Source organism: Carcharodon carcharias, chromosome 15 (assembly GCF_017639515.1).
Source record: "Carcharodon carcharias isolate sCarCar2 chromosome 15, sCarCar2.pri, whole genome shotgun sequence".
Taxonomy (NCBI): Eukaryota; Metazoa; Chordata; class Chondrichthyes; order Lamniformes; family Lamnidae; genus Carcharodon; species Carcharodon carcharias.
The window spans coordinates 1,862,368-1,886,153 of record NC_054481.1 but is presented as its reverse complement, the minus strand read 5'-3'; the positions used below and the strand labels follow the sequence as shown (position 1 = coordinate 1,886,153).

Sequence of the window (23,786 nt, the reverse complement as noted above, 5' to 3'; positions counted from 1 at the left end):
CACCACTGAAGTTAAACTGACAGGTCTGTAATTGCTGGGCTTATCCTTACAACCCTTTTTGAACAAGGGCATAATGTTTGCAATTCTCCAGTCCTCTGGCACCACCCCTGAGTCTAGGGAAGGCTGAAAGATTATGGCCAGCGCCCCTGTAATTTCTGCTCTCACTTCCTTCAGTATCCTTAGATGCATCTCAGCCGGTCCCAGTGCCTTGTCAACTTTAAGTACCGACAGTCTATTCAGCATTTCTTCCTTATCAATTTTGAACTCTTCTAGTGACAGTTTCCTCATCTGTCACCATGGCCTGGGTTGCATCTGTCTTTACCAACAAGATAGATGCTAGGTGCTCATTTAATGCCTCAGCCATAGCCCCTTTGTCCAAATGTAAATTCCCTTTTAACTCCCTAATTGGCCCTATTCCTCCTTTTACCTTTAGATTTATCTGACTAAAGAAAACTTTGGGATTTCCCTTTATGTTGGCTGCCAGCCTTCGCAAAATCCCTTTTCTCTTCTCCAATATGCTTTTTCACCTCTCCTCTGAACCTTCTGTATTCCTCTTGGTTCTCAATGGTATTTTCTACCCAATGCCTGTCATAAGTGCCCTTTTTCTTCTTTATCGTAATTTCTATTTTTTTTCATCCAGGGAGCTCTGGATTTGTTTGCCCTACCTTTCCCTTTCGATGGAATATACCTTGACTGTGTCCAAATCAATTCTTTTTTTGAAGGTAGCCCACTGTTTAGCTATGGTGTTTCCTGCCAATCTTTCATTCCAGTCTATCTGGCCCAGCTCTGTTCTTGCCCCATCAGAGTCGGCTCTCATCCAGTTAATTAGTTTTACTCTGGATTGTCCATCGTCCTTTTCTACCATCCTAAAACATACAATACAATGATCACTGTCTCCTAAATGCTCCCCCACTGACACTTGATCCACTTGGCCCACCTCAATTCCAAGAACCAGGTCCAACAGTGCATCTTTTCTTGTTGGATTGAACACAGTGCTGTGGAAAATTCTCCTGAACAAAATCTAGGAACTTTTGTCCCTCTCCACCCTTTACACTACCACTGTCCCAATCTATATTCGGGTAATTAAAGTCACCCATTATAACTACTTTATAATGCTTGCATCTCTCTAATTTCCATGCAAATTTGTTCTTCTACGTCCTTATCACTGCTCAGTGCAGTCTATAGACCGCCAAATAATGTAATTGCACCCTTTTTGTTCCTTAGCTCTAGCCAAATTGATTCTATCCTTGAACCCTCAAGTCTGTATGGAAGGGGAAATTTAGCCTTGGGCTGTTCCTGAGTGATCCAGCGTAACTTCAAATGGAATCTTACCACCCATTATGCTAAGTCCCTAGGATCAATTAACAGAAGAAATTATAAGTCAATGGGGTGTAAAATAAATTAAGTGTGAATTAGGTTATCGCTGTGCAGGTCAAGTTAAATTCAGGACTTGTGACTGCATGGCTGCTGCTGACCAATTCTTATTTTGAAGCTAGTTTCCCTTTTCCTGGTACCCTCCTCAATGCAAAATGAACTGCGATGGTTAAGGCATAGCCTGATATAGATTCAAGATGATCCATCACTGTCAGCATGGATTAATTCCTGTGCGTAAGCAGTGATGGACTCTTTCGCTGGTAAGACAGTAATAGAACATACATTTAAGATAATCACATAAATTAAAGGTGAAGCTAGAAACCAGTTATTCCTAAAGGATAACTCTGAAGAAGTCATATGGACTCGAAACGTTAACTCTGTTTCTCTCTCCACAGATGCTGCCAGACCTGCTGAGTTTTCCCAGTATTTTCTTTTTTTATTTAAGATTTCCAGCTTCCGCACCCACAGTATTTTGCTTTTATCTTTCCAGAAGATAGTTAGAATGTGCAATTTCCTTGTGAAACTATTGTTGAATCAGGTTCCATAAATTCTTTTAAGAACAGAATTAGATTAGTAGGTTGAGCAGATAGATCTCAGAATAAATATATGGAGAAGTGAGTATGAAGAACAAGAGAATAAATACCAAACTGTAACACTTTATAAGGAATACTGGAACAAAGAGACTTAAGGGGTGTAGATACTTATTTTAAATAAAGGACAAGTTGATTAAAGCTATTAAAAATCATTGGGGTCCTAGTTTTTGTAAGCAGGGATATAGGGTATAAGAGCAAAGAGCTAAAGCTAAACATACATTTTTGGCCAATCCAGTGAGAACACCAAGCGTAGCTTTAAGCACCTTATGTAAGGCTAAAGGCAAAAAAAAGTCTTACTTTTTTTGTGGCAGGTAATCATGTAATTAGGGCACTTTTTAGTCTGTAGTGTTATAACCACAGCTGGTGTTAAATACTGCGCAAACAAAATCCCAGGGGAAACTTGGCTTACAGGCCCATAACAATTTTTTAATGTAACGAGATGCTGTGGTACCGATCCCAGCAGCAAGAGGGTCCAGCGTCACTTCTGGGTGTTTTACATATTAAAAGTAAAAGTTTTATGAACAAAAAATAAAAAAATCTTAAGCACACAAGATTACAGTTACATAATTAAGGTTAATCTTACAAAACATTCCCCCCAAAACTCTCTACTTGGTCAAACCCACAAGTAACCACTTTCCAGGCAACACTCCCTTATAGATGTTTAAATGTGAAATCCAGTAATATTACACAAGGCAAACTGCAGGAGCTGCAATAAAGTTGTGCCATATGACCTTTACCTTCTTCCGCTCTGCAGTGGAATCCATAAGACCATAAGATACAGGAGCAGAAATTAGGCCATTCAGCCCATCGAGTCTGCTCCGCCATTCAATCATGGCTGATAAGTTTCTCAACCCCATTCTCCCACCTTCTCCCCATAACCTTTGATCCCCTTACCAATCAAGAACCTATTTATCTCAGTCTTAAATACACTCAATGACCTGGCCTCCACAGCCTTCTGTGGCAATGAATTCCATAGATTCATCACTCTCCGGCTAAAGAAGTTTCTCCTCATCTCTGTCGTAAAAGGTCTTCCCTTTACTCTGAGGCTGTGCCCTCGAGTCCTAGTCTCTCCTACTAATGGAAACATCTTCCCCACGTCCACTCTATCCAGGCCTTTCAGTATTCTGTAAGATTCAATCAGATCCCCCCTCATCCTTCTAAACTCCATCAAGTATAGACCCAGAGTCCTCAAACATTCCTCATATGTTAAGACTTTCATTCCTGGGATCATTCTCGTGAACCTCCTCTGGACCCTCTCCAGGGCCAGCACATCCTTCCTGAGATACGGGGCCCAAAATTGCTCTCAATATTCTAAATATGGTCTGACCAGAGCTTTATAAAGCCTCAGCAGCACATCCCTGCTTTTATATTCTAGTCCTCTCAAAATAAATGCCAAAATTGCATTTGCCTTGCTAACTACCAACTCAACCTGCAAGTTAACCTTAAGAGAATCCTGGACTAGGACTTCCAAGTCCCTTTGCACTCCAGATTTCCGAATTCTCTCCCCATTTAGAAAATAGTCTATGCCTCTATTCTTCCTACCAAAGTGCATGACCTCACACTTCCCCACGTTGTATTCCATCTGCTACTTCTTTGCCCATTCTCCAAACCTGTCCAAATCCTTCTGCAGCCTCCTCGTCTCCTCAATACTACCTGTCCCTCCACCTATCTTTGTATCATCTGCAAACTTAGCCAGGATGCTCTCAGTTCCTTCATCTAGATCATTAATATATAAAGTGAAAAGTTGTGGTCCCAACACTGACCCCTGTGGAACTCCACTAGTCACCGGCCGCCATCCTGAGAAGGACCCCCTTATCCCCACTCTCTGCCTCCTGCCAGACAGCCAATCTTCTATCCGTGCTAGTACCTTGTCTCTAACACCATGGGCTCTTATCTTACTGAGCAGCCTCCTGTACGGCACCTTGTCAAAGGCCTTCTGGAAGTCCAAGTAGATAACATGCATTGGCTCTCCTTTGTCTAACCTACTTGTTACCTCCTCAAAGAATTCTAAAAGATTTGTCAGGCATGACCTCCCCTTGATGAAACCATGCTGACTTTGCCCTATGTTACCATGCACTTCCAAGTACTCTGAAATCTCATCCTTAATAATGGACTCTTAAATCTTACCAACGACCGAGGTCAGGCAAATCGGCTTGTAATTTCCCGTCTTTTGCCTCACTCCCTTCTTAAACAGGGGGGTTACATTAGTGATCTTCCAGTCCTCTGAGACCCTCCCTGACTCCAGTGATTCCTGAAAGATCACCAGTAACACCTCCACTATCTCTTCAGCTATCTCCTTCAGAACTCTGGCGTGTAATCCATCTGGTCCAGGTGATTTATCCACCTTTCAGTTTTCTAGTACCTTCTCCTTGGTAATGGCCACCATACTCACCTCTGCCCCCCTACTCTCTTGAACTTTGGGGATGTCACTCGTGTCTTCCACCGTGAAGACTGACGCAAAGTACCTATTCAATTCCTCTGCCATTTCTTTGTTCCCCACTACTACTTCTCCAGCGTCATTTTCCAGTGGCCCAATGTCCACTTTTGCCTCTCTCTTACCCTTTATATATTTAAAAAAAACTCTTGCAATCTTCTTTTATATTACTGGCTAGTTTACCCTCATATTTAATCGTCTCCCTCCTTATTTCTTTTTTAGTTGTCCTCTGTTGGTCTTTGTAGGCTTCCCAATCCCCTGGTTTCTTCGCCGCATTGTATGCTTTCTCTTTAGCTTTTACGCTGTCCCTGACTTCTCTTGTCAGCCATGGTTGCCTCGTCCTCGTTTAGCAAGCTTCTTCTTCCTAGGGATGAATTTTTGCTGTGTCTCTCAAATTACTCCCAGAAACTCCTGCCATTGCTGTTCCACTGTCTTTCCTGCTAGGCTCATCTCCCAGTCAATTCTGGCCAGCTCCTCCCTCATGCCTCTGTAGTTGCCTTTATTCAGCTGTAATACCGTTACATCTGATTCCAGCTTTTTCCTCTCAAATTACAGGGTAAGTTCTATCATATTATGGTCACTTCCTCCTAAGGGTTCCTTCACCTTAAGGTCCCTTATCAAATCTGCCTCATTACACATCACTAAATCTAGAATTGCCTGTTCCCTAGTGGCTCCACCACAAGCTGCTCCAAAAAGCCGTCTCGTAGACATTCCACAAATTCCTTTTCTTGGGATCCACTACCAACCTGATTTTCCCAGTCTACCTGCATATTGAAATCCCCCATGATCACTGTAACCTTGCCTTTCTTACACACCTTTTCTATCTCCTGGTGTATTTCGTGCCCTACATCTTGACTACTGTTCGGAGGCCTGTACATAACTCCCATTATGTTTTTTTAACCTTTGCGTTTCCTCAACTCTACCCATAGATTTTACATCATCTGACCCTACATCATTTCTTGCTATGATTTAATTTCATTTCTTACTAACAAAACAATCCCACCCCCTCTGCCAACCTGCCTATCTTTTCGATAGGATGTATATCCTTGGATATTTAGCTCCCAGACCTGATCCCCTTGCAGCCATGTCTCCATAATGCCCACTTCAGAATAAAACTGCTTGATGCAGCCCAAGGCATTTCTGGCTTGACTGGATGTTGATTCAAACTGCATCCTCTCCCAGCACAGAGCTCCAGCTATCTCTAGCTCATCAGCTCAAATAGCTCCAGCTATCTCTAGCTCAACAGCTATAAACAGTAACTCCAATATATCTTTTGTCCCCTTTCATCTCAGTCCAATTTTTCTCACGCCTCTTCGAAACTCAAACCCATCTGAATACAAGATCTTTCATGTTTCTATCCTGTCTTTGCTGTTATATCAATAAAACATCATATCCCCACTACTTATTTACCTATGAACTCCTGCAAGATGCAGACATTTTCCTCATTGTCTCTGACTCTCCATTGATATTCAAACAACCTCTCAATTTATCTAAAAATGCAAACATTTGATCTAACCTATTCACTTGTACCTCAACTTAACACCTCTATCCTTTTCATGTTTCCAAACCCCCAGACACCCTGACTCCTATGAAACTCTTGGCCGGCTTAATTAAATGGCACACACTTACATAACAGCACAATATTCCCCCAAAATATATTTTAAAAAATCCATTCTCACAGTGGTAAAACACGAATGCTTCTAGGCTACTTCAAATGGGGGAAATTATTAGAGTTCAAGTGGGTGGAAAGTTAGTTTTCCCTTTGTTTACTTTCTACTATCATCAAGACTGCAGACCAATACGTTTGTATCAAATCACCAAAGTGATTTTAGCATTCAATACAGTTAGTGCAGTAATACAGGATGAAGTCCATACTGTTATGAGTATTTAGTTCATGGTTCATGTTACTATGTTAGAGGTAATATTTAGTTCTGGGAAGATTATTATTGTGAAGACAAGGTAGTTAAAATGCTGGGCTTGATTGACAGAACACTAACAAATGGCAGTTCAGAAAGTTACCCACGTTTGTTTAATAGGCTCAGAATACAAGAGATAGAGCTACAAAACAAAAGTGGACTTACTTAGCTGGAGAAATTGTAAACAAGGGATAATTAGCTTAAGGTCAGTTTGAGAACAGCCCAGTGCAGGCTAGGTCATCATGGAGATGGGTGGAGCTTAGGAAGGTTCTCTGGTTTCAATTTCTCTGTGCGTTTGCCAAGAGGTTTTTGTTTCAGTGTGGACCTTGTGCAGTTTGCAGCTTATAAAGTGAAGTTAGCCAGAGCAAATGACAGTTAGAGAGACCTGCACTGTAAAAAGAGTAAAACACTAGCTTCATCATTGACAACGTGGAATACATCTTAATCTCATTTCAAATCTTGAGGGAACAGAAGCTGGAAGATTGTCTAGTTTGAAGCAAGTGGGAGAATCTAGTGTGGGTGTCAGTGTCTTATTGCTAAAGAAAGTAATCAGCTGAGCTAACATGGAAGTATTGAAAAGTAACCGGAACAAGGAACTGGGGCTCTGGTAGTCAAGTGAGGGTAAAAGAAAACTTCACCTCTAAGAATAACTGGAGCTGAGAGGAATTCTCCGGAAGACTGTGGCATACTTATCGGTGGTCCCTATAAAAGTAAATAACTTTAAGACTGATGTGTTTTATAAAAGAATTCTTGTGGGGAAGTAAAAAGTAAATTTGAATGCTTAACATACACAGTTATCAACCAAGTTAACAGTGTTTATACAAATGAATCAAACAAAAAAGTTTGTGTTTTGTTAAAAAAAAGTGAAATCTTGTGGTGTAGATCTATTGGTTAAAATGGGGCATTTGGATTTCTCTTTAAATATCAATTCCCCCCAACCTCATCCTATCAATACTAACAGAACATGACCTTGCTGGATTATGTACATGCAAAGTGAAACAAAAGACCATGGCAGTGCTTTACAAACTAATTATTTCCAATGTGTCTTCATTTTAACTCACCACCTTCTCAAGGGCAATTAGGGATGGGCAAATGCTGACTTTGTCAGTAATCCTCACATCATGTGAAATATATAAAATAAACTTGAAAATTAACATGATCCAGACCCTAGCAAAAACAAAATAGTAATAGAGCAGCATAGTAAGATTCCATTCTGTTTACTATTAAAGTCTGCATGTTACAGATTAGCCTATAATACATCATGTAAACACAAGTGTTTTTAAAGTACTTTGTAAAAATGTTATTATTTTCATCTAGATTTCAGCCAAGCTCTCCATATTCCCTGTTGACAGAAGACTCAATGAAGTCCCTCTCTCCCCCTGACACATACATTGTAATCAGCTCCTCTCCTCCCACCAGACAGCAGCCCCTCTTCCCAACCCCATTCTCTCTCACACAGACACACAGCAGCCCCCACTCCCAACTCCATTTCCCTGAATCATTTGGAAAGCCGGTCTTTCCAACAGCCTTACAGCAACTGAGCCATACTGGGGCCCCACAGGGCTTCATTACTGAAAACTGCCACTGATTCACTACGAACAGCCAAGAGTTCTGCCTGCTGAACCCTGTGGCTCCACCAAGCAGCCAGCAACACAGCACGCCGCCCCCGCCAACCCCGGCTAAGAGGAGTGACGTGACAACAGTCGGATCCAGGCTGGCATGAGGCTGAGTAGCAACAGTTGGGAGTTTGGGTCCAGGCGTGAAGTGAGATGGGCTTCCTACTCTGGACTGTGCCTTGGACCACCCAGATTTCCAGGATCAGCTAAAAGCTCATGAGATCAAGGTCACGCGCACCAACCACGGAGAGTCAGAGGTCAGAACATCATTTCAAAGGTTGGAATTCCATACTTGAAAAGTTGGAATTCTGCCAAAAAGTGGAAATTTCTTATCCGTACAATTGGAGAGGACAGGTCATGGCTGTGGTAAGATAACAAATGTCATGTGAAGTTGATTCAATGGCTGGAAGTAGGTGTTACATTACTCACTACTGAGCAGGTGTACTTTAAAACGGTGCTAAAAATATATTTACACTTTAATGACATCACGATCCTGGAGATATGAAAGTAATCTTTTCCAACTTTAGATATCACTTATAATAAAAAGTTATCACTAGCTAAATCCTCAAATTGTGATACACATGAATAAAAAATTAGCACCCACTCAAGCTTCAGTGATGTATTTGCAGTACATGCTAGTGACATCTATTGCACACAAATGCTTCAACATGATCTGATTGAAAGTTCATTCCTGTTCCACTTGCTCCTGTGAAATGCAGCTTGCAACCGAATAATGAAATTCTTTAATATTTCAAAAATCCCCAAAGTATATTCTATGCATATCCTATGAAGTATTGTTACCAGTGCCAAACCTTCTATGCAAAAATGAAATATTTTAATTAATCAATCTGCTACCACATGCCATTGCCTGCACTATAGAAGCTAATTATTTGACAGAGTATATCTCTGTAATCAGCATAAATTATGCTCATAAAGTTAATTTCAGCTAAATTTATTCAGCAGTACTTTATCCCCCTTGATGTTGACCCATGTAAATATCTGTTGGCCTCCCTTTCTTGGACTTTGTCTATTTCTCTTCCACTTTTCTGGCTGGCTCAGATGCCTTCACTTGTATCCGTCTTTCCCACATTTTCCTGCAAGTTTCTACTCTGTGATTGAAATTTAAATCTCCAAAATAAGTGAGTTTAGGCCATGTGGGACGTAAAATCTCAAACCCAATGCAACCCATTTCAAACTTGCCTTGATAAGGTGTAATGGAGGTGGGGCAGGAACAGGTAACCATTACTTAATGTTTAGATTATTATAATAAGGCTGTGTGCTTCAGATTTAACATCCATTTTAAACCGTACCCTGGTCTGCCAAGTTTTCCAAACCCTGGACAAACGGGAGTTAATGGGAGATGAGGATTGCAAGTGCCTTCCCATTTACCTGCTGGATCCACCTTATTTGTTCTCCCACATTGAAAACCTCCTGTTTAAATCCTTTCAATCTCCCCGCCCCCTGCACCCCTTTGCATGACACCCACCCCTGACTCCTCTCCCATCTGACCTATCCCTCTCCCAGTGTTTTCCCCCCACTGCCCTTCACGTCTACTCCACTCCTCAGCTGCAGCCTGGTGCTGCAGGTCTTCCTTGCTGACACATACCAGCCTCTCAATCTGTCTGGCTGCAATTGGGAAACAGGCACAAAGAAAGTTAATCAGGCCCTGCTGTAAAATTCGCAGAGCCTAGGCTGGAGGGCAGGGGGGAAGAGAGGGGGAGAGAGAGAGAGAATCCATTCTTCTGGGTTTCCTGACCACAAACCAGCTGACAAAGCCTCCAAGTTAGTATTGGAGCCTGTATGTCTATTGAACAGTTTATATCTCTGAATGTCTTCAGGCCATTTTTAAAAAATGATGCTTTCTTTTTTTAAATCCCCTAGTCTCAGCTCCAGAGTCATGAGGGAGTTAAGGGATGGAACAGGAGGAGGCCAGGACCTTAGCGTATGGTTGCACTCAAGAGGGCAAATGTAAGAAATGAGGGGAGTAGACCATTCAACCTCTTAAGCCTTCTTCGACATACGATACCATCATGGCATTCTGCCTTGTTGAAGATCCCAATACGTGATTGATTATGATCTTGTTCAAAAACATTAACACTGTACATAAATTGAAATGCAAAAGACATAAATTGCTATGAACATATTTTTAACCAAACTATTTCTGTCCATTTGTAGGGTTACGTATAGTCGTATTTGCAAACAATATAAGCTTTTATTCTATAAAAGTTCCATGAACTGCAATCAGAACAGATTTGGATCAATATCACCCAGATCTCAACAGATGTAAAATTTTTTTACATTAAAAATTTTGCAGAGAACATGTACTTCGTGTTCACAAACTGTAACTTTTGTTATTACGTTTTGTATTATTGGAAATTGTTATTGTAACATTAAAATTTCAATTCTGTTGTCAACTGCAAAGAAAGGCTCCATTTCACGGGACACTGGCACCAGTAGTGGACAGGAAGGAACTGTACCATTGGGACAAGCTCCACCTGAACTGGACTGGGGCCAGGCTCTTAGTGGAAATGAAAAACATGGCGGTCACAATGACTTTAAACTACTAAGTGCAGGAGGCATGAGGTGGAGGCTCAGGTGGAAAAGGGAGTATAGATAACAGTTTGAAAATAAACTAAAGCAAAGAGAGTACAGTAACAGTCAGAAATTATGCTTTAGACACCACATATAAAAAGGGAAAATTAATAAATGTAGCGATTAAACCAAGAGAGAGATAAAGTAATAAAACATTAGGCAGGAGGACAGGTTAGAATGTGTGGTTCAAATAAGCATCCTTTATACAAACACACAGAATACAAGGAACAAATTGAATGAATTGCAGGTGCAAATTCAATTTGGAGGGCATATCCATTAGTGACACATGATTGCAGAGAGTCAGGATGGGTACTAAATATAACAGGTTATATGGTCTACAAGAGAGAGAAAAAGACAAAGGAGAAGGATCTAGTGATTAAGGATGAAATCACTTCAATGGCAAAAGAGGGTATAAAGGAAGGGAAACAGGCAGTGGAGGTTTTGAGAGTAGAATTAAGAAATAAACAAGGGTTTAAGACTGTAGTGGGAATTGTTTTTATGTCCCTGGTAGCAGTGGTAGATTGTATAAATGCAGAGATTAGACAAGCATGTAATGAAGGCAGGGGGTGATTTTAATGAGGGATTTTAAATTTCATATAGATTGGGGTAAGCAAATTTGCACAGGTTGGAAAGATAATGTATTTCTTGAGTGTGTTTGAGGGTTTTCTGCAACAACATCTCCTAGAACAAAAGGGCATGGAATGTTTAGTTAATAGCCCAGCAATGCGTGAATATTTATTTAACAGTGATAATGTGATTTTCTTTTATTCTTTCATGGGATGCGGACATTGTCGGCTAGGCCAGCATTTATTGGCGATTCCAACGTAGTATTTAAGAAGAAACAGCTTCTAATATACTAGATTTGCAGGTCTAGAGGTGCAGGGGGAATAGGAGAAAGCACCTAGTGGTAATGACTGAAACTCACCGCCCTCTGGGTGGTGGAAGCACAGGTAATCAATGATTTCAAAAGGAAATAAACTGGCAGGGCTATGGGGAACGAGCAGGGGAGTGGGACTGACCGGATTGCTCCATGGGGTACAAGCATGGACTCTTTCTGTACCATAGGTGGAGGTGATGGCATAGTGGTATTGCTGTTGGACTAGTAATCCAGAGACCCAGGATAATGCTTTGAGGAGCCGGATTCGAATCCCGCCACAGCAGATGGTGGAATTTGAATTCAATAAAAATCTGGAATTACAAGTCTGATGATGACCAGGAAACCATTGTCGATTGTTGTAAAAACCCATCTGGTTCACTAATGTCATTTAGAGAAGGAGATCCGTCATCTTGCCTGGTCTAGCCTACATGTGACTCCAGACTCTTAGTAATTTAGTAGTTGTTTGTTATCTGCCTTTTGAAATGGCCGAGCCAGACACTCAGTTGTAACAAACCGCTACAAAGTCACAAAAAAGAAATGAAACTGGGCTGACCACCCAGCATCGACCTAGGCACCGGAAATGACAACAGCAATCTCAGCCCTGCCGATCCTGTGGAGTCCTAATTACTAACACCCTGGGGCTAGTGCCAAAATTGGGAGAGCTGTCTCACAGACGAGTCAAGCAACAGCCAGACATAGTCATCCTCACGGAATCATACCTTACAGACAATGTCCAAGACACCACCATCACCATCCCTGGGTATGTCCTGTCCCACCGGCAGGACAGACCCAGCAGAGGGGGCAGCACAGGGTATACAGTCAGGAGGGAGTTGCCCTGGGAGCCCTCAACATTGACTCCGGATCCCATAAAGTCTCATGACATCAGGTCAAGCATGGGCAAGGAAACCTCCTGCTGCTGATTACCATGTACCGTCCTCCCTCAGCTGATGAATCAGTGCTGCTCCATATTGAACACCACTTGGAGGAAGCACTGAGGGTGGCAAGAGCACAGAATGTCCTCTGGGTGGGGACTTCAATGTCCACCACCATGAGTGGCTCAGTAGCACCACTACTGACCGAGCTGGCCGAGTCCTAAAGGACATAGCTGCTAGACTGGGTCTGTGGCAGGGGGTGAGGGAACCAACAAGAGGGAAAAACATACTTGACCTCATCCTCACCAACCTGCCTGCTGCAGATACATCTGTCCATGACAGTATCAGTAGGAGTGACCATCCATTGTGGAGACGAAGTCCCGCCTTCATATTGAGGATACCCTCCATCGTGTTGTGTGGCACTAACACCGTATGAAATGGGATAGATTTCTAACAGATCTAGCAATTCAAAACCGGGCAGCCATGAAGCACTGTGGGCCACCAACAGCAGCAGAATTGTACTCGAAAACAATCTGTAACCTCATGGCCCTGCATACCCTCTACTCTACCATTACCATCAAGCCAGGGGATCAACCCTGGTTCAATGAAGACTGCAGGAGGACATGCCAGGAGTAGCACCAGGCATACCTAAAAATGAGGTGTCAACCTGGTGAAGCTGTAACACAGGACTACTTGCATGGCAAACAGCATAAGCAGCAAGTGATAGACAGAACTAAGCGATCCCACAACCAACAGATCAGATCTAAGCTCTGCAGTCCTGCCACATCCAGTCATGAATGGTGGAGGACAATTAAACAACTCACTGGAAGAGAAGGCTCCACAAATAGCCCCATCCTCAATGATGGAGGAGCCCAGTATGGCAGTGCAAAAGATAAGACTGAAGCATTTGCTTCAATCTTCAGCCAAAAGTGCAGGGTGGATGACCCATCTCGGCGTCCTCCGGCCATTCCCAGCAACACAGATGCCATACTTCAGCGAATTAGATTCATTCCAAGTAACATCAAGAAACAACTGAAGGCACTGGATACTGCAAAGGCGATGGGGCCTGACAATATTCAGACAATAGTACGTCAGGCTTGTGCTCCAGAACTTGCCGTGCCCCTAGCCAAGCTGTTCCAGTATAGCTACAACACTGGCAGCTATCCGACGATATGGAAAATTACCCAGGTATGTCCTGTACACAAAAAGCAAAATAAATCTAACCCGGCCAATTACCGCCCCATCAGTCTACTCTCCATCATCAGTAAAGTAATGGAAGGGGTCATCAACAGTGCTATCAAGCGGCACTTGCTCAGCAATAACCTGCTCACTGACGCCCAGTTTGGGTTCTGCCAGGGCCACTCAGCTCCTGACCTCATAACAGCCAAACAGTTCAAACAAAGACAAAAGAGCTGAACGACCGAGGTGAGGTTGGAGTGACTGCCCTTGACATCTAGGCCACATTTGACCGAGTGTGGTATCAAGGAGCCCTAGCAAAACTGGAGTCAGTGGGAATCAGGGGGAAAACTCTCCACTGGTTAAAGGCATACCTAGCACAAAGGAAGATGGTTGTGGTCATTGGAGGTCAGTCATCTCAGCTCCAGGGCATCACTGCAGGAGTTCCTCAGGGTAGTGTCCTCGGCCCAACCATCTTCAGCTGTTTCATCAATGACCTTCCTTCCATCATAAGGTCAGAAGTGGGGATGCTCGCTGATGATTGCACAATGTTCAGCACCATTCGGGACTCCTCAGATACTGAAGCAGTCCATGTCCAAATGCAGCAAGACCTGGATAATATCCAGGTTTGGACTGACAAGTGGCAAGTAACATTCACGCCACACAAGTGCCAGGCAATGACCATCACCAATAAGACAGAATACAACCATCTCTCCTCGATGTTCAATGGCATTACCATCACTGTATCTCCCACTATCAACATCCTGGGGGTTACCATTGACCAGAAACTGAACTGGACTCGCCATATAAATGCTGTGGCTACAAGAGCAGGTCAGGGGCTAGGAATAGTGTGACAAGTAACTCACCTCCTGACTCCCCAAAGCCTGTCCACAAGGCACAAGTCAGGAGTGTGATGGAATACTCCCCACTTACCTGGATGAGTGCAGCTCCCACAACACTCAAGAAGCTTGACATTGTCCAGGACAAAGCAGCCGCTTGATTGGCACCACATGCACAAACATTCATTCCCCCCGCCACCGACGCACAGTAGCAGCAGTGTGTGTACCATCTACAAGATGCACTGCAGGAATTCACCAAGACTCCTTCAACAGCACCTTCCAAACCCATGACCACTGCCATCTAGAAGGACAGGGGTAGAAGACATATGGGAATACCACCAACTGGAAGTTCCACTCCAAATCACTCACCATCCTGACTTGAAACTATATCACCATTTCTTCGCTGTCACTGGGTCAAAATCCTGGAACTCCCTCCCTAACAGCACTGTGGGTGTACCCGCTCCACATGGACAGCAGCGGTTCAAGAAGGCAGCTCACCGCCACCTTCATAAGGGCAATTAGGAACAGGCAATAAATGCTGGACCAGCCAGAGAAGCCCACATCCCATGAACGAATAAAAAAAAATTCTATAACTCTATTTAGGCAAGGCTGGGATTAGACAGTTCGCAGTAAACTAGGCAAATCTGTTATTGGGTAAAATGAAAGGAGGTCAGTAAGAGGTGTTCAAGAAAAGAACTTAAATGCGAAATAGAACCAGTTCACATCCCTAAGGGACAAGAGTTCTACTTGCCAAAAAAGAATAGCCATGGTGTCTAAAGAGATAAGAGATAACGTAAAAGTAAAGTGAAAGCCTAAATCTTGGCAACTGGAAAAGATGCAAAGAACAAAGGGCGACAAAACAGATAGAGAGCGCTACAAAAATGGAGTATGAGAGGAAACTTGCAAAGGATATTAAAATGAACACAAAAAGTATTCAGGAAAACAAAGTGGCCAGGAGCAACATGGGCCCTTTGAAAACTGATAACAGTGATACTGTCAATGAAAATAAAGAAATGGCTGACATGCTGAATAATAACTTTGCTTCAGTATTTAGTGAAGGAAGAAATCAACATGCCAGCATACTAAATCAGGGATGGGGCACACCAAAACTAAACGCAAGCAAAATACAGAGGGAATCTATGGAATTATAAACCAGTTTGCCCATCATCTGTTGTCTGCAAATTGCCAGATTCCCTAATTAAAATTGAAACTTTTCAGCTGATCAGAAAGAGATAGCATGGATTTGTAAAGTGTAGATCATGCCGAATGAACCTGATTGTTTACCTCTTCAATTCAATTCAATTCAATGTGATGGATATGGCTTTATTCATAGTGCCTTCCAGAAGGCCTTTGAAAAAGTCTTTCATTGGAGACTGTTGGCTAAAGTTGAAGTTCATGGAATTGAAGGCAAACTATTAACCTGGTTAGGAAATTGGTTGGCTGGCAGGAGACAGAGAGTAGGAATAATGGGCAGGTACTCTAATTGATAGATTGTGAATAATGGTGTCCCACAAGCATTTGCGTTAGGGCCTCAACTATTTATTGTATTTATTAATCACTTAAATGATGAATAGGAAACCACATATCCAATTTTTCTGATTTCACTAAGATAGAGTGCTGGGCTCTGTGGCGCAGTGGATAGCGTGGTGGACTTCTAGCTGCTGTTGTGTAAGAGATTCACTAAAATAGGCTGCACTATAAGCAGTGTAGATGGATGCATAAAATTACAAAGAGATATTAGATTGTGAATAGACAAAATGGTGGCAAATAGATTTCAATAGAGGCAAAAATTAGGTCATCCACTTCAGGCCTAAAAGGGATAGAACAGTGAAAAGCTAGAAACAGTGGAAGTTCAGAGAGACTTCGGGGTCCAGTCATCAACAGACACAGAAAGTAATTAAAGAGATTAAAGGAACGCTGACCTTTATATCTAGAAGACAGGAATACAAATGGGTAGAAATTACATTACTGCCATTCAAAATCCTGGTTAGACCATCCCTGGAACATGGTGAGCAATTTTGGGCAATGCATCTCAGAGAAAATTATTAGCCTTGGAGGATTGGAATGTAGATTTACCAGAAAGATAATTGGACTCCATGGGTTAAATTATAAAGGAAACAAGAGTTGTATTCCCCAGGTTAGAAGGTTAACGGGAGACCCGACTGAAGTTTTCAAAGCATTAAAGGGGAGCAGATAGGGTAGATAACGAGAAACTATTTCCGCTGGTTGGGGAGTCTAAGACTGGGGGCGTGGTCTAAAAAAATTTGAGCCAGGTTTTTCCAAAGTGAAATTAGGAAACACTTCCATATACAAAGAGCGGTAGAAGTTTGGACCGCTCTTCTGACAACAGCAAATGATGTCAGATCAGTTGTTAATTTTCAACCTGAAATTGATAGATTTTTGTTAACCAATGGTATTACAAGGTATGGGGCAAAGGTTATGGAGCTAGCTCGCAGATCAGCCATTATCTCGAGGGGCAGAAAAGGCTTGTGGGGTGTAAATGGCCCACTCCTGTTTCTACATTTTCAAAAGGACCTCTGGTGGCTGCTCAATGTGTGTCTAGGAAGAGTGAGGAGAATTTCAAAGGATCTGACCCGTGTATCCTCCAGAACTGCTGTAACAGTCTCTTTTGAAGCTGAATGATTTCCCAGTTGTCTGTTTGACATCCACAGCTGTGGGCAGCATTCAAAATAGGCCAAAGCCCAAATAGATTTTGGCCTCTGAAGCCAGCTTCAGGTGGGAGAAGCCACGACTTCACTGACCTTGATACTACTTGGGGAAGAAGTTGAATTCTCCTCCCCCATCCTGCGTTTATCAGTGCAGTTTCCATCTAAAAAAATTTTTTAAAAATTGCTGACATTAGCTGACCACAGCCAACACTGCAGTCAATTTATTGGTCTTTTTAAAAAAGAGGGAGTCAGTAACTTGATCTTGGCTATTTTAGATCCACGCCTTGAACCGGTGAACATTTTTTAATTTGCAAAATACCAATTAATTTACTGTAGCTAATTTTTAAATAAAATTAGATTCTTAAAAAGCCTAACACAATTTGACCTGTACGTGACCTGACTAATGACTTTAAAAATGCACAGCAATTACAACACAGACAAGCCCTAAACTGTGGTAAAAACAAAAAAACTGCGGATGCTGGAAATCCAAAACAAAAACAGAATTACCTGGAAAAACTCAGCAGGTCTGGCAACATCGGCGGAGAAGAAAAGAGTTGACGTTTCGAGTCCTCATGACCCTTCAACATTAGGATAAATAAGAAATACCAGGCAATGACTAAACATTTACTCCGACCTTTCAAAACATAGCTGCAGAATTCAAGTGGCTTTTGAAAACTCCTTGAATCAATTTGTTCATCTAAAGTTAGACCTTAAAATATGATTTTGCAGCTAATCAATCATAACTTCTTATATTAGTATCCAGCCATACTGATTTCCGTGAGGATCACTTCTACTAAACATACATGTTAGCCATGAAGTCTTTACTTACTCTTGGTTTGCCTTCTGGGGAAGCTTTATTTTCTAAAGTACCAGTTTTGCCAGATACTCTGTCAATTTCTTCTTGCAAAGCTTGTCGCCTAGCCTAAAGTAATCACATGTGGAACAAAGTCTTATAAAGTTTAGTATTTAATGACATTCATTACTCATTGAGTGAAGTGTCCCATTTGTGTGCAAATAAGTTATGTAACAAAAGAGTGGTAGTAAACCCAGACTGCAACATTTATATTTAGGTTTGTTTTAGAAATTACTGTGCAAAATAAAGCAGACTTCAAATTATACAAATCTCTTGTTCCTTTTTGGAATTCTTAATGCATAAGTAGATCTTTACTTAAATATCATCAATTGGAGCACGGTTACAGCACAGAGGTGGCCACTCTGCCCATCGTGTCTGCACTGGCTCTCTGAATGAGCAACTCATCTAGTGCCTTTCCCTCACTTTCCCCTCCCCATTCCCCATAATCCTGCACATTCCCCCTTTTCAGATAACTCTCCAATTCCCTTTTGAATGCTTTGACTGAACCTGTGTCCACCACACTCTCAGGCAGTGCATTCCGGATCTTAACCACTCACTGCATCAAAAAGATTTTCCTCATTTTGCTTTTGCTTCTCTTGCCAATTATTTTAAATCTGTGCCCTTTCATTCTCGATATTCTCATGAGTACAGCTTCTCACTATCTACTCTGCCCAGAGCCCTCATGATTTTGAATACCTCGATCGAGTTTGGATGTGAAATATAAAAAGATAATTTCCAAATGAAGCAAAATTCAAACAGATCCTGTCACAAAATGGAAGGACATAAGCTTTCCTACGCACTGCAGAAACATCTTTGCTAAACTTAAATAAAGGTAATTACAAAGGAATGAGGGCAGAGTTGGCTGGAGCGGACTGGGAAAGGAGTTTAGCAGAAAAGGCGGTTGATGAACAATGGCAGACGTTTAAGAAAATAATTCATGGCTCACAACAAAGATATCCCAGTGAGAAAGAAGGATTCTAGGAAGTGGATAAACAAACCATGGTTAACCAAGGAAGTTAAGGATAGTATCAAATTGAAAGAAAAAACATACAATGTAGCAAAGATTAGTGGTAAACCAGGGGATTGGGAAGTTTTAAAAACCAACAAAAGATGACCAAAAAAAATGGAGAAAATAAACCTCAAGAGTAAACTAGCAAGTAATATAAAAACGGACAGTAAGAGCTTCTTTACATATATAAAAAATGAAGAGAGAGGCCAAAGTGAACATAAGCCCCTTAGAGAATGAGGCTGGGGATGTAATAATAGGGAACCAGGAAATGGCAGAGGAGTTGAAGAAATACTTTGCATCAGTCTTCAGGGTAGAAGACAATAATAGTATTCCAAAAATACTAAATAATCAAGGAGCAAAGTAAGGGGGTGGTGGGAGAGCATAAATACAATAACTATCACTAGAGCAAAAGTACTAGGGAAACTAATGGGGCTAAAGGCCAGTAAGTCCCCAGGACCTGATGGGTTCCATTCTAGGATATTAAAGGAAGTAGCTACACAAATAGTGGATGCACTGGTAGTAATCTTCCAAGGATCCTAATGTCCCAGGGGATTGGAAAACTGCCAATATAGCAACCTTATTCAAAAAGAGAGGGAGACAAAAAAAACAGGCAACTATAGGCGAGTTAGCTTAACATCTGTCATTAGAAAAATGTTAGAGTTTATTATAAAGGATGTAATAGCAGAGCACTTAGAAATACATAATCTAATCAAGCAGTCAGCCTGACTTCATGAAGGGGAAATCATGCCTGACAAATTTATTAGAATTCTTTGAGGTGGTAACAAGCAGGATAAATAAAGGGGAACCAGCAGATGTAATATATTTGGATTTCCATAAGGTGTGGCACATAAGGCCACTTAATAAGATAACAGCCCAGTGCTGGCAGTAGAATATTAGCATGGATAAAGAATTGGCTAACTAATAGAAGACAGAAGGTTGGGATAAGGTGGGCATTTTCAGATGGCAGCCTGTAACTAGTGGAGTGCCACAGGGATCAGTACTGGGGCCACAATTATTTATTATATATTAATAACTTGGATGAGGGAAGTGAATGTACTATAATATTATGATATACTATCGCCAAGTTTGCAGATGGTACAAAAATAGGTGGGAAGGCAAGTGGTAAGGATGACACTGAGTCTACAGAGGGATTTGGACAGGTTACGTGAGTGGGCAAAAACTTGGCAGATGGAATACAACGTGGGAAAATGTGAGGTTATGCACTTTGGCAGGAAGAATAGAGAAGCTGAATATTCTTTAAATGGAGAAAGACAGCAGAAAGCTGCTGCACAAAGATTTGGGGGCTCTTGTGCATGAATCACACAAAAAGCTAACGTACAAGTTCAGCAGGTAGTAGGGAAGGCAAATGGAACATTGGCCTTTGTTTCAAAGGGAATGGAGTATAAAAATAGGGAAGTCTTGCTAAAACTATTCAAGGCTCTAGTTAGACCACACCTAGAATACTGTGAACAGTTTTAGTCCCCCTATCTAAGAAAACATATACTGGCATTGGAGGCTGTCCAGAGAAGGTTAACTAGGTTGTTCCTGGGTATGGAGGGATTTTTTTTATGAGGTAAGGTTGAGTAGTTTGGGCCTGTACTCATTGGAGTTTAGAAGAATGAGAGGCGACCTTATTGAAACATATATGGCAGGATTTTTAGGCTGGCATGTGGGCGCATTCAATTAACGGCCAGTCAGCTTGAAGCGCATGCTGAAATGCTCAGCACAGCCGAGGTGGGGCCGGGCGCTGAGGTAGCACAGGCAAGCGCTGAATGAAAGTGCCCTGAAGCCAAAGAGATGCCTCAGGGAGCTGAAGACTTTAAAACCAATAAATAAAGCTTTTAAGTGCCCACGCATCACAATCAGTCACCTGAACATATACATGATGTAAATTCTGACCATACATTTTTATTTTTAAAAATTTAATAACAGAAGCCCTTGGATGAGGTTTGCTGAAAAGTGCAAAGGCTGCCTGGCCAATTCGCCCGTCTGCCGACCATAAGGTTGGGCGGACTACAAAAAGCTGGAGATAATTATAACTTTAATTGCCTTAACTGCCCTCTTAATTGTTGGTGGGCACGATTCTGACTTTTGTGCGCGCCTGCCGATTGAAATATCTCAGGAGCTCGGGATGATGTTGGGACGCCTGCCTAATGACATCTCGCGCTATTTTGCAGCCGATTGGATTGGCGCACATCTGCACTGCGACCTAAAAATTCTGCCATAACATTCTTAGGGGGCTTGACAGGATAGATGCTGAGAGGTTTTTTGACCTTGTGGGAGAGTCTAGGACCAGAGGGGATAATCTCAGAGTAAGGGGTTACCTATTTAAGACAGAGATGCTGAGAGGGGGTAGTGAATCTGTGGAATTCTTTAGCACAGAGGGCTGTAGAGGTTGGGTTGTTAAGTATGTTGAAGACTGAGATAGACGAATTTTTAATCAGTAAGGGAATCAAGGGTTATGGGGAAAAGGCAGGAAGGTGGAGTTGAGGATTATCAGATCAGCCATGATCACATTGAATGGCGGAGCAGTCTTGATGGGCCAAATGGAATACTTCTGCTCTTACGTCTTATGCATGCCACAAGGAGTGGTATGGAGGAAGGCAGGAATATTGATTCAAAGAAAGGAAAATAAATAAAATTCAGAAAATTGAGACAGGATAGTCCACTTGCTCAACAGATCAGGATTCAGAAGGTTGTAGAGATCAGCAGTAGCCCAACGGGAGAAGCGCTGCTCTACAGCAAAAAGACTCTTGGGGCAGGATTTTGGGTTATGTCGCTGGGGTCAATTTGGGGTCCAGGAACAGTTAGTGGACGATAATTGCCCCTGACCTGGGCCAGTTGGTGGGCAAACAGCATATTTGTCATCTAATTAAGTATGGCAGGCAGGCTCTCGAAGCTGGAGGGCGAATAGGAGGTCCCCCAGCTCAGAAGGGGCAGCAGTCTGCTGCTGTAGCTAAGAACGTGCAAGAGCGTGAGAGCAAGAGGCACCTCTGGCTTCACCAACTTTTAAATTACAAATGACCACAGTTGCTGGGCACTATTGTGCAAGGGGAGTCTGTAACTGGGGGTGCTGTGGGGAGGGCTTCATAGCCTGTCCGGAGAGTTGATCCCACCACTCTACTTGTCTATTGCTAGGGGGCTGATATTTTGCCATAAACTTACCTCAATTGGCCTGTCCTCTTCTGGGCCAAAATTTCTGCCCTTGCCTTATTGGTCCTGTGACCCAGATACAGTCTTCCACAAACAGCCTGGTGCCTACATCTCCTTGTTCAGGTTGCTGTTCTTTTTCCTTCTCCTCCATCCAAAACAAAGAAGCAAGAATGACAGTCGCTTAAACCCTTTGACTGCTTATTCAGGGGCGACTATGATTGTTCTACTGCAGGCCCTCCAATCTTTTCAATACTGTTTCCAGTAACCCTTTGCCTAAAAAATATGGATTAAGTGGCAGCACGTACCAATGGGGTAGTAGGTTTAGAGAGAAAATTTTAACCATGCAGTTGTCCAGTTCCAATTGGGCATAGTCAGTTAAAAACACCTCCCAAAGTTTTTCACATTTTTTTAGATTGTTCTTTCAGATTATGTATTTAGAATGACAGAAAAGGAAACAGTAACAGCTCAAATTCAAGTAAGTTTAGTATATGTCTTACAAATGGTTTTCATTCTCTTGCGGTGCATTAATTTGTGCAACTTTGCAGATTCCAAATATAACAGCACTTTAATAAATATCTCCCATGCATTTGGTAAGTAACATGGCCAAAGAGGATAAAAACCTAAAAAAAATTGGAGTGGCAAATATTAACAATCCTATTCCTGCAACAGAGCCACTTTTCAAAACAAGAGTATCAAGTTCCCTCTTTGGCAGGTGAAAGCATTAGCAGAATGGTAGCGCTTGCCAGAGTCAGATGATTATAGGTTCAAGGATATTGCCTAGGCTGATACTCTGAGGGAATTAAAACTAACGTCCTATCCAAATAAATGGATATAAATGATACAATGGCACTGTTTGAAGATTGGGGAGCTCTTCCGATGCTCTGTGCAACTTTAATACTTTAACCAACACCATAAAGACAGGTTATCTGCTCATTTCTCTCAATTACTTTATGCAGAATCTTCCTGTGCACAAATTGGCTGCTGTGCTTACCTATAAAACAACAATAATTATACTTCAAAATTGCTTTGGGATTCCTGAGAACATGCAAGAAGCTATAGGAATGTCATTACCTTCTCATTTCTCCCCACACATCCATGCAACCCACTCGCCCACCTAACTCACTACTCCCAGATTCCTCCATTCTCCTAAAAGAGGCAATAAATACTGTTAGGATGGCAACACTTCATTTAAATAATAATTCTTTATGTGAGCTTTCACATGGCACGTCATGGGGCTAGACAACCGTGGGTGGTATTCACAGGAAGTTGGCTCATCTTTATATTCAACATCCACAGGTAGGCTTCCAATAGAGTTCTCACAATACTTTGATGATGGTGTACGCAGGGGTTATTCATTTATATATATGTACATAAATGATACAAATTGCCAGCAACAGGACTTAGTTAAGTGGCTAGACAAGTGCAGATGAAACTTAATGCAGAGAAATGTGAAGTGATACATTTTAGTAGGGTGGATGGGGAGAGGTAATATAGACTTAACAGCATAGCTCCCAAAAGTGTGCAAGAATGGAGGGGCCTGGGGGTACACGTGCACTGATCTTTGAAGGTGGCAGGACAGATCGAGAGTAGGTAGCTAAGCATACTGGATCTTGAGCTTCATAAATACAGACATTGAGTACAAGATCAGAGAAGTTATGCCAAATCTATATAAAGCTCTGCTACGAGAGTACTGCATCCAGTTCTATTCAAGGACACTTTAGGAAGGCTGTGAGAGTCCTTGGGAGGGTATAGAGGAGACTTACCAGAATGGTCCAGGGATGTGAGATTTTAGTCACAAGATTAGGTTAGAAAA

General features: G+C 42.0%; 1 protein-coding gene across 1 annotated transcript in view; it reads right to left on the bottom strand.

Annotated features, from left to right (window-relative positions):
- Positions 1 to 23,786, bottom strand: part of knop1 (lysine-rich nucleolar protein 1) — a 38,261-nt gene that overhangs the window by 4,174 nt on the left and 10,301 nt on the right. The window contains exon 4 of the mRNA XM_041206226.1: positions 17,788 to 17,880. Coding sequence (XP_041062160.1) covers positions 17,788 to 17,880 — 93 coding nt within the window. The remainder of the gene's footprint in view (positions 1 to 17,787; positions 17,881 to 23,786) is intronic.